This window comes from Sceloporus occidentalis, unplaced genomic scaffold, assembly GCF_023333645.1.
Source record: "Sceloporus occidentalis isolate IW3139 unplaced genomic scaffold, rSceOcc1.0.p SCAF_3, whole genome shotgun sequence".
Classification (NCBI taxonomy): Eukaryota; Metazoa; Chordata; class Lepidosauria; order Squamata; family Phrynosomatidae; genus Sceloporus; species Sceloporus occidentalis.
Genome location: NW_028316983.1, coordinates 56,468,682 through 56,480,714, shown reverse-complemented (window position 1 = coordinate 56,480,714; position 12,033 = coordinate 56,468,682). Strand labels below are relative to the sequence as shown.

The window sequence follows — 12,033 nt, the reverse complement described above, 5'->3', positions numbered from 1 at the left end:
GAAGCTCCGCCCCCAGCATATGGCCCCGCCCCCAGAGGGTGGAAGCTCCACCCCTGGTATGCGGCCCCGCCCCCGGAGGGTGGAAGCTCTCCCCCCCCCCCCCCGCTTTGGCCCCCCAGTTGTCTGAGGGACAGCAACCCGGCCCCCGACTCAAAAAGGTTGCCTACCCCTGGTCTATATCAATGTCCCTGGTTCCTGCCAATGATAGAGTGCATCTTATAAAGTGTATAGTTCTCTGCTTGGCATCATTTATGTGCAGGCACATAACCCTCCTGTGCAACTTTCTCTTTTTCCTTATAATACCAACTATTATATATTGTGCTTCTACCTCATTTGTACTCTAGGCAACTGTGTTTTTACAGCCTACTTAATTTTTTATCTTCTCTTTTATAAAGCCATACAGTAAACTCCTTGAATGGACTTTGCTGTGTGTATCTTTAACCAATACCTCTAGCAAGATAAAGTCAATCCTCACATGCCTCAAGCAGTAACCTTTAGAGATGACAGGATCTGATTTTATTTAGGCCTAGTGTTTAAGGCTGATCCATAAAAAGCCTGAGGCACGACCGGAGCATCGAGAATGTGAATCAGCACAATGGTTTTGTTTTATTTTGTTAATTAGGGAAAAGAGAAGAAACTTATGATAGGCTTCTAAGATAGTGCTAGGTAAAAAATAGCAGAGCTTTGTTTTTTCCAGGAAAAAAAATGTTTTAATGAGAAGAAAGTCAACTCAAAAAGTTAATGGCATAAAGAACTATACCACAGTGAATTATAGAACATGTTCAAGCATCCGATCACAGAAACAGTCTTTTTTTAATTGCTGTATTATGAAAAATCAGTTTCATGCCATGGCAGTTGACACAGCCAGATAAAACCATAGTGCAAATGTATACAGAATACACTAGAGATCTTCCTGTTTTCTGCTATATTGTTCAGGCTCTTAGCAATCCATATAGACATCCCTGAGGAATCAGGCACCAAAAATTTCAGCTTTGTTCTTTTGGTATGCAACCTGTATCTTTTCTGAAGGAAAAAAAAACCTCAATAATAAATTCCTCCACTAAGTCAATTACATAATCATGTTTCCAGTGGTAAGCTTCAGTTAGAGAAAGCAATATGAATAAAACATGACAAGCTACATTAGGGACCATCCTATTACAGCATCTCCATTATAGTGTCTAGCGGTTAAAACTGAGAAGAGCTAAATGTGACACAGGAGGAGTAACAAAGACACAAACACTCTTGCTCCTGACAGCATTCAAATTTAATCTGGCCATAAGATTTGCCTCTCAGGTATATTCCCACTGAAGTAAGGAAAAAGTCACAAGACATTCAGAAAATAAGCCCATTTTTTTAAATAAGTGAAGAGGGAAAGACATGTCAGCCAGACTGTTGGTATAAAAGTAGAGGTGGGGCATTGATTGGGTAGAGTGTGGAGGGATGGGCAGCTGGTCCCTGCTCCTGGGCCATAATTTCACATAAATGGGACCTTTCTTCCAGGCACAGGTGTCATATAGGGCGGGGGGGGGGGGGCAGGGAAGGAAAGTCAAAAAGGTCTCTCTCTCTCAATCTGATACACAGTTAATAACAAAATACAGTCGTCCCTTCTTATACACTGATTTTTTATACACAGATTCAAGTATACACGGTTTGAAAATGTTCCAAAAAAGTATAAATTTCAAATATCAAACCTTGATTTTCCATTTTTTATAAGGGACACCATTTTGCTATGTCATTATATTTAATGGGACTTGAGCATACACAGATTTTGTTATACACGAGGGATCTTGGAACCAAACCCCAGCGTATAACAAGGGTCCACTGTACACCACAAAATCAAACCATAAGAAACAAGAGCAAAAAAGTGCATCTAGTTTTCTGGATCTCAACCTGTCTGGAAGTGCAACGCACCACAACATGTATCGTATGGTAATGTTAACTCTCACTTCAGGTAATTAATACATACAATGAGAAATTGTACACTTGATGCTACCAACTGTCTATTATCTTAAACAACACACATTAAGACCAGCCTCTTTATCTTTTGCCTCTATATGAATAACTGCTCTTCTTTCCATCTGAGAACAATTTAAAATTCTTCAGTATATAAATTTTATACTGCTGTCTTATGTAATCAGCATTAAGATTTTCAGCAATCTATTGGCTGTGAGGTAGAATATTAGATGAAGCTTAGTACCCTTCTTTTGATACAAAGTGATTCGCTCAGTTTTAGTTTTCAGTATGTTTCACAAACACTTGTTCAGCATGATAGTGCCATTACTTTAAATCTGAATGCTAGTCATTATTCCTAACAACTCAGTTCAGGAACAGAGGGCAAAATGGAACACAGTTGCTTTGTATACTTCAGATTCTAACAACCCTCACAAACCTTTTTACTTTTGTTTTCACAACTCATGAAGTTTCATATGTGGCTCTGTGGGTTGATATAAATCTGAATTTTGAATCAGCTGGAAGAGAAATTTCACTTGCTTTTCATATCCGTCAACAGAGATCCTTTCATTCAGCCCATGGAACCTGATTAAAAGAAAAAGAAGGTATTTTTATGCCAATTAACATCAAATAATCTGCATCCTATTTCAGCAAGAAACAATCCATGGGCTGGATCCAAACATATGGTTCCCTTGTGGTAGAAATAATGGAGTTTGTTACCATTTTAACTGTCATGGCACCATTGTAAAAAATAATGGGATTTCTAGTTTTATGAGGCACCAGCACTCTTTGGCAGAGAAGGCTAAAGACCTTGTAAAACTACCAATCCCGGGATTCCATAGGATGAAGCTATATCACTTAAACTGATGTTAAACTGCATTATTTCCACAATGTAGAGGCATTCATAGTCATACGTACATCATACCCACTAAAATTGTAGCACTTAAATTACTAATAACTGATTTTAATAAGACTATTAAGTCTGGGAGAGCCAGTGTGTTTTGAATGTTAGATTAGGACACTGAGAAACCAATCACCAGAGAATTCCCACTCGCCCATGGAAACCCATTGCCTCACAGGAAGGCAAGGGCAAACCTACTCTGAACAAATTCTGCCAAGAAAACTCCATGACAGGTCAAAGTCAGAAATGACTTGAAAGCAGACAACAGTTAAGTCTGGATCCAACTCCAAGCGTCTGTTTATGAACACTGTAAATATGCAGTTGTTTTTGCAAAAAAATAGATTTATGGCCTTTCCATTAAAGCCTAAAGGATACAGATTATCTGTTTCTGCAGTCAGTGGATCACTAATTTTTCATTTAGATCACAGATGAAAAATTTCGATAAGAAATTGCACCTCGATAACAGTATTAAAGAGCTTGCTTATATTATATATTTTAGTTAATCAACTCAAATTTCAGTTAATCAACTATGGGCCTAAGCAGATGGGTAGGATAGCACAGGTCAAGATCGTGTTATCCTGCCCTGGGTTCTGACCTGGGTTAGTCCCTGGGCTAGGTGTTGACACACTTGCCCACCACCACACCATGGAGCTACATGGAATACATGGTATTTCTGCTGCTGCCACAGTTTCCAGAAAACTCCATGGCAAAGAGCAGGTCTGTTTGACTTGCACCAAGGTCCCTTTATAGTGGGATTGGTCCAGGATCACTAGATAGGGACTTGAACTGGCCTATCCCAGTCTGGAGCTATTGACTTGCGTCATCCATATGGGACGATGTGAGGCCAGGGGGAGTACAGACCTTTTGGCCCATGCATACAGGGCCTATGGTTCAACTAACGTGAGTGGTATTTATATATTTATTATATTTATTCGTATCCCGCTCTTTCCCCAGGACTGGGACTCAGAGCGGCTTCACAGCATTAAAAACAGTACAATTAAAAACATAAAAAATTAAATTAAATTAAAAAAATAAATAATAATAATAATAATAAGTACATTACAATGGAATTAAATTATTACAATATTAAAACAGATAGTTATTAAAAGAATAAAACATATTTTAAAAAGATAAAACTATAAATAAGGGGGGGAACTAACAAATTTTTAAAATGGTCCAACACCCCTGCCTGTCCTTATAGCAATTCCTTAAACACCTGTGTGAATAGGTAGGTCTTCACCTGCTGGCGAAAAGCCATCAAGGAGGGAGCCATTCTGATCTCCCTGGGTAGGAGTTCCAGAGTCTAGGGGCAGCCACCGAGAAGGCCCTCTCTTGTGTCCCCACTAACTGTGTTTGTGATGGTGTTGGGACGGAGAGAAAGGCTTCTCCAGAGGATCTCAGAGTCCGGGCCAGTTCATACCAGGAGAAACAGTCTGCCAAATAGTGTGGACCTGAGTCACGTAAGGCTTTATAGTTAATAACCAGCACCTTGAATTGTGCCCAGAAACAAATTGGCAGCCAATGAAGCTGTTTCAACACGGGCGTTGTATGATCTCTGTAATCTGCCCCTGTTAACAGCCTGGCAGCAGCTCTTTGAACCAACTGAATTTTCCAAACACTTTTCAAAGACAGCCCCATGTACAGCCCATTACAGTGGTCCAAACGTGATGTAACCAAGGCATGTACCACCATGGCCAGATATGGTTTCTCAGGGATTAAGTTTCAACTGGTTTGCCCTCATCCAGTCCATTACTGATGACAGACACTGGTTTAGGACCAGGACAGCCTCCTTTGATTGAGGTGGGAAGGAGTAGTAGAGTTGTCATCTGCATATTGATTACACTGCACCCCAAAACTCTCCCAGCAGTTTCATGTATATGTTAAACAGCATAGGGGACAACATAGAGCCCTGACACACCCCACAGGTCAATGGCCAGGGGGCTGAAAAGGAGTCCCCCAGTATCACCTTCTGGGTTTGCCTGTCCAGGAAGGAATGGAGCCACTGTAGAACCGTGTCTCCAAGCCCCATCCCAGAGAGGCAGTCCAGAAGGATACCATGATCGATGGTATTGAAAGCTGCTGAGAAGTCCAGGAGAACCAACAGGGACACACTCCCCCTGTCTAGTTCCCTGCGTAGGTCATCCACCAAGGCGATCAAGGTTACCTCTGTTCCATAGCCAGGCCTGAAACCAGATTGAAATGGATCTAGATAATGGTATGTAACTTAGTTGTGGCATGTTTTTAAAGTCTGTGTCTCTCATCTTGCCATGGTCCCTTAAGAAAAAAAATATTTAAAATATTTTATATCAAGACTTTCCATTAAAATAGTAGTGGGAAATTTGATACCATTGGACTGTGCTGACTATCATTCATCACCATTGGTTATGCTGGCTATGGATGGTGGGACTTGCAGTCCAACAATGTGCAAAGGGCCACATGTTCCTCCTTGCTTTACTGAAAAGGTGCCAAAATAGCTAACAACATAAGTTCTCTTCTTTTGATTAAATAAAAGAGACTACTGGGCCCGAACAGACAGGCCAAAATAAAGCTGCTTCAAGTCGCTTTGGAAGTATGTTGTTTAAATGATGCATGTGTCCTTAGAGGCCAGAAGCCATGCCAAAGCTGTGCTCCTAAAGTGTGGCTTTGGCGAAGCTTCCAGCCTCTTAGGACACATGCATAATTAAACAGCATACCTCCAAAGTGACCCGAAGCAGCTTTATTTTGGCCTGTCTATTCAGACCCTACTGTTTATGCAACATAACTCACAACCACTTCTCAACACAACCACCTACTAACACTTCACACTGACAGCTGGCTGAGTGATGATTCATGACTAGTCACTCAAGGATAAAAACCACTGTTTGTTGCACCCCTTGAAATCACACCTTTTGGGGGTGCAGGCACCCCAGGTTGGGAAGCCTGTGTTTGGAGTTCTGGGCATTTTAACAGAATTAGAAAGTAAGGATTAGGAGAAGTTTGTTTGGATTTAGAAGTCTGAGAAGTCTGAGGCAAATAAACTTAGCTTGTTTGCTTTTACTATGCGTGAAGTATAATCGTTGTGAAGTAATAATACCTGCTGGATGAGATTAAAACAAACAAAGCCACTTTCCGATCTATGTCATAGTACTCCCTAGGTGTTTCTGTAGGCAGAGATATGGGCAATCACTACTCTCTCCTCCAACAACCCTCCACAAACACCCTAAAAAGCCTCCAAGCCTGGTTCAAAGGCAGGTTTTCAAGTGAGAGAAAGGGTGGACCCACAAACACTGATGCTACTACTATTGTGGAGCATGAAATTTTCACATGTTGGATTTAGGCCAAAGCCTTTTTTCTTGTTCTTTATATTAGACATATCTGACTAGAGTATTACAGTATGAATCTGTAACAGGTCAGAATTCAGAAAAAAATTACTGATTTGGACCACAACTCCCAGAATCTCCCGGCCTGCATGGCCACTGGCTATGGTAATTAAGGGAACCTAGGAATTGCAATCCAAATAGTAACTTTTCCAAGATGTTCTCCAGGCCATTCAACAGCAGTAACAATTGTAATTCAGATTTAGAAGAGATGTTCCTGTTCCAATGTAGTTCTCATATGGACAAGAACAGGATATAACTTCCTCCCATGTCTTTTACTGTATATACTCGACTATAAGTCGACCTCATGTATAAGTTGAGGGCAGGATGGGGGGGGGGGGGGGAGAATCATGGATTTTGATATGACCCATAGATAAGTTGAGGGTAAGACTTAGGGGCATGTAACAAAAGATATAAAGAATGAAGAAAAGGACAACAATGCCAAATAACTTACATCATTTCACCAGGCATAGCTGTTTGTGCTCACACTAAAGGTTGGATGAATGAGAGAGTAGAGGGGGGTCAGTGCTTCCAGGACAGATTATATACTCTTGCCTTTCACTAGGGGTTGTTTCCTTCTTTTAATAAGAGTTAAAGTACAGAACTTATGCTGACCCTTGGACAAGTCGGCTCAGGTTTTTGGGGCCAATTTATTGACTAAAATTTCCAGACTTATACATAAGTATATACAGTATTTTCATTTAGACTCCAACCTACGGCAACACTGTCATAGGGTTTTCTTGTAAAGATTTGTTCAGAGGAGATTTGCCACTGCTTTTCTCTAAAGCTGAATGTGTGTTGCTGAAGGCTACCTAGTGGGTTTCCATGGCTAACAAGGATCAGAACTCTGGTCTCCCAAAGCTCTATTCTAGCACTTAAACCACAACACTCTGAATCTAATTCAAGGCTACAGCAAAGTGCTGATCTCTTGTCATGTTTCAATGGCAATAATCAATGATGTAGACTTTAATTGACTGACTTGGACTCATGCATGACTTAAGTTGCTTCAGTTACTCAACCTGGACTCAACTCAACAATAAATGATGCACTGATTCAACCTGACTTGCAACTAGCATATTTTTAGTGACAGACTTGCTGGCATCGTTCATTTTGAGCAATAGGCAAGACCCACCCCCAGAGCACAGGATGTTTCTCAGAAGAAAGCAGCAAATATGTCAGGCAATAGTTTTGAGGTGGAAGGATCCTTCCAAAGCCTTTCAAAAATTTTAGAACGCTCATCCACAGGCTGCTGAGTAGACCTCAACCCCTGTGTCAAGCCCATCGCCTAATGCATTTACTGTTCTCCTTTGAGAAATGTAGCCAACCTCTTTTTTTCTCTTAAAGTTAGCTCCCAAACTTGAGAATTGACTTGAAAGTATTCTGTAAAGTCTTGAATACATTACTGGCAATAATTTATATGTATTGATAGTGAAAACATTCATGTTTTTCTCCTGGAATTTTTACTAGGGAAAAAAAATCAAGTAGAATACTATACCTTGGCAAATCCTTGGTGCCGAAGATTACTGGGTTAAATCGATAAATAGCATTTGTGAGACTGGTGTAATGTCTACTGTCAGTGTTTCCAACACAAATGCCTGGATAAGAAATCATCAGGATAAATCATGAAGCTGATAGCAAGGAAGTCAATATTACGTTAAGGTAACAGATAAAGGGAATAAGATCTTAAGGCCTGTCCAATTACTAGTCTGAACTAGCGTAGATCCACTGCAACAGTAGGTTTTACCTATTCAGCAACTGATTCAACGCTTTACTTTAGCTGAAATTATCAACTGGATTTAGGTTCTTGCTCTCTTATCTAACACTGGAAGATGTGCTGAAATTTTCTTAGGAGCTTTGAAAACTCTCCCCTGTAAATACTAGATTAGAGCAACAGAAGCCAATAAAACTGCTCAGGTCTCAATAGAAATGTTTCCACTGTTTTGTTTAAATATTAAATATTGGTCCTCTAGGTGTTTTGGACTTCAGCTCCCAGAAGCTTCAGCCATCTTGGCCAATGATCTGGGATTATGGGAGCTGAGGTCCAAAACACCCAGAATGCCAGAGTTTGGAAATCACTGCTCTAAATGAAGAAAATAAAAGTATGTCAGTTTTGTATAAGACCTACAAACTATATGCTATATATAAAGTGAGAGATTAAAGTTCGGTACACTGGTTGCTAGTTTTTGTTAAACTTTTTTAAAATGAGTCCTACTAGTAAAAAGTTTCCAAACAACCTAGGTCAGAAACAGGAAACAGAAGAGGGGAAACAATGTCTTTTTTTTATCTGAACATGTGTATGTGTGTTGTGAGTGTAGCAATGGAATAGAATTAAGAGCAAATGGAAACCAAATAGGGATTACTGAGTGGAAAATGAGAAACAAAACAATAACAATCATGCATTTGCCAGTACCTGGAGCTATACTGCCAATATCTGGGAAAACATCCAGGATAGACTGACGGAAAACCTGCATGCCGAAGGTCTGGTCATCCCAGGGGCTAACTGGGAGTGGATCAAAGGCATTCCCAATTTCTATCTTCACTCTCTTATCGTCAATTGTTTTTTCTACTATTTCCAGGACCTAAGAACACACCCAAAAGACCACGTAAGCTACAGGTGATTTCCATCACAAAATTAACAGATTGAAGGCTGCATGTCAACTCTGATAATCAATAACAGATCTCTAAAGAAAAATACAGAGCCAGAAAAGGACCCCCCCCCCCGCCTCAGTATTAAAAGGTGTTTTCCTGTTACACCATAGGATCATTAGTGTTAACAGCTGAACATTCTTAGGCAATGATTTTTGAGCCACTTCCTCATGTTAGGAAGACGATGTGCTCTCTCGATTCCTGTCCCTCATGGCTGGCAGCTCGGGGGGGTGGGGGGGATGCGGTGCTAACTATGTTGCATTAATACATCTCTAAGAGAGGGACAATTTCCATCTAAATTAAAATTAGCAGTGGTTAAACCCCTGCTAAAAAAAACCCTCCTTAGACCCTCTGATTCATAACAACTATCAGCCTGTATCGCTGCTGCCATTTTTGGGGAAGGTGATCGAGAGAGCAGTCGCTTTCCAGCTCCAATCGATCCTGGATGAAACGGATTTTCTAGACCCATTTCAAACCGGCTTCCGGGCAGGCTATGGAGCTGAGACTGCCATGGTCGCCTTAGTTGATGATCTCCATCTGGGCATGGACAGGGGAAGCGTGTCCCTGTTAGTGCTTTTGGATATCTCAGCGGCTTTCGATACCATTGACCATGGTATCCTTCTGGAACGCCTGAGGGAGTTGGGTATCGGGGGCACTGCGCTCCAGTGGTTCCGATCCTACCTCTCGGGTAGATTCCAGATGGTGCAGCTGGGGGACGTTTGCTCCAATAAGAGGGCACTTACATCTGGTGTCCCTCAAGGAGCTATTCTGTCCCCCATGCTATTTCACATTTACATGAAACTGCTGGGAGAGATCATCCGGAGATGCAGGGCACAGTGTTATCAGTACGCTGATGACACCCAAATATGTTTCTCCGTGTCTCCGACTGATGCAGTGACTAGGGATGGCATCTCTCCTCTAAACGCCTGCTTGGAGTTGGTAATGGGCTGGATGAGGGAAAACAAACTCAGTTTGAATCCAGAGAAAATGGAAGTACTGGTGATAGGTTCCCCGGGTCTGGGTGGTGAGATTTGCCATCTGGTCCTGAACGGGGTCACACTCCCCTTGAAGGACTCGGTCTGCAGCTTGCGAGTGCTCCTAGACTCGTCGCTCCAGTTGTCATCTCAGGTGGATGCGACGGTCAGGAGCGCTTGTTATCAGCTTTGGCTGATACGCCAGCTGCGTCCCTACCTGGACCGGAGGGACCTTGTAACTGTAGTACATGCTCTGGTAACCCTTCGACTGGATTTCTGCAATGCATGGGGCAACTCTTGTACCAAACCCGGAAGCTACAGTTAGTGCAAAATAATGGCAGTGAGACTGGTCGCTGGTTGTTCCAGGTCTGACCATATAACACCTATTCTGAAAGATCTTCATTGGCTGCCTATTCGCTTCCGGGCTCAATACAAGGTGTTGGTAATGACCTATAAAGCCCTAAATGGCTTGGGCCCAGGGTACTTGGAGTACCGCCTATCCCCATACAATCCGCCCCCGCACACTCAGGTCGACAGGGATGAAATTGTTGGAGGTCCCAACAACACGCTATGTGAGGACCTCACAGAGGGCATTTTCTATCCTGGCCCCTAGATCTTGGAATAATCTCCGCTCCACCACATCCTTAGATCTTTTTAAAAAGAATCTAAAGATGTTCTTCTTTTCCCAATCCTTCCCACCGTGAAAATCATATTATCCCTTACCCCCTTTCATTGACGACCTGGTAGTGTGTATATCGACTCCCCTATCCATCTGGCCCTTTTGTTGTTATGATTACTGAGTTGTTTTTAATGTTGTTTTTAATTGATTTTATTGAGATGTTTTATACTCCAATTGTATGCCGCTTTGATCAAATTTTGGAAAAGCGGATTATAAATAAACCATATTATTATTATTATTAAAAGACCCTTAGACTGTCTACATTGCTAATTTAAAAATCATTGAGAAACGTTAAATACAAAAAAAAGGGGGGGGGGAAAGAAATCACATCTGTTAGTTATTCCATTTCTAATTTTAGAATAGGACACCAATTATCAAGGTAACTTCCCTTTTCACCTTGGTTTGTTGGCTTGCTAACTCAAGTTATGTTTTGCCCAGCCGGGAGGAGGACTCGGAGGATGAGCCAGAGCCTCCCCTGGGACCTGAGCCTGAGCCTGGTCCTAGCTCTGCTGTGCTCACTCCAGCAGAGCCTGTGGCCTCTCAGGAGGCTCAGCAGCCAAGTTTCCCAGACAAGTTATGTCTGTGGAAAAAATAAAGTATCTCTCAGCAGCCTTTCTCTATAACTATGGCAAGGGAGAAATAGATATACATGCAGTAGGTCATATTGCAACACACTCTATGTCATGCATTTGATGATCCCTTGGTTTTTCTGGCTCTGTAAATATCTGATGGCAGATTTATAACAGGTGGAACATGTACTATATAGAAGTGTCACATGGAATACATTTTACAGCTCTGAGATGTTACTTAGTCTTTGTCTACACAGCTGATTTACCCAGAATTCCTCCTGGCCTCACTGCATCCTGTTTAAATGATGCAGGAACAATACCCCAAATTTGGTCCGGACTGTTTTCATGATGCCTGCACCTGATTCAGGGCTTCCTCCCCTTAACCCACATATAAATAACTCACCTTTTGCTAGGGGTTTTTGGCTCTCTTCGCAGCAATGACAGTGGCTGCCTTTTGACTCACAGACCCTGCAAGCTGCTCAGCACCACCACAGTGGGCTTGAATCACTCTGACTAAAGTCAATAGTGTGGATAAGCACCTCGTTCTGACCTCAGCAGAGGCACCATGTGACGAATGGGGCCATGTGCAAAGGCAGTACCTGTCGTTTGATGTGAAAGCCAAAAATTTGAAGCAAAATACAGCAGGTAAGGGGAAGAATTCAGGGCCAGAATATTCTGGGGAACAGCCTGGAATATTCTGACAGGCATAGACCCTCCTCAAACATTGTCTGCTCTTTCCACAAACTGCTACAGTGTTCCTTATTGTGACTTCCCAGCAATAGGGTGCTACGTTTGCACCCTACCAAGTGAAATATAAGAGAGCAAGTCCATCTGAAAAGAAATATAAGAGAGCAATCCATCTGCACCAAGTGCAGAAGGACAAATATTGCTTCATTCTAGACCTTTTATAGTTTCAGATTAATCTCTAAAACTGGTTACTGCAATGCATAGAAACTGA

At 41.8% G+C, this 12,033-nt stretch overlaps 1 protein-coding gene across 4 annotated transcripts in view; it reads right to left on the bottom strand.

Moving 5' to 3' along the window:
* The window catches only part of LOC149315968 (N-fatty-acyl-amino acid synthase/hydrolase PM20D1-like), a 59,299-nt gene that overhangs the window by 30,492 nt on the left and 16,774 nt on the right, over nt 1-12,033 (bottom strand). The window contains exons 11-14 of one of the 4 annotated variants that reach the window (XM_089514500.1): nt 8,618-8,786; nt 7,703-7,802; nt 2,390-2,535; nt 701-1,023 (exon numbers count right to left, since the gene is read on the bottom strand). In XM_089514500.1, the coding sequence (XP_089370626.1) occupies nt 2,406-2,535; nt 7,703-7,802; nt 8,618-8,786 (399 nt within the window). In that variant the 3' untranslated portion in view covers nt 701-1,023; nt 2,390-2,405. Of the gene's footprint in view, nt 1-700; nt 2,536-4,961; nt 5,126-7,702; nt 7,803-8,617; nt 8,787-12,033 lie in introns of those variants that run through there. The other 3 variants (XR_016280426.1, XM_089514499.1, XM_089514498.1) reach the window with 3 other exon arrangements.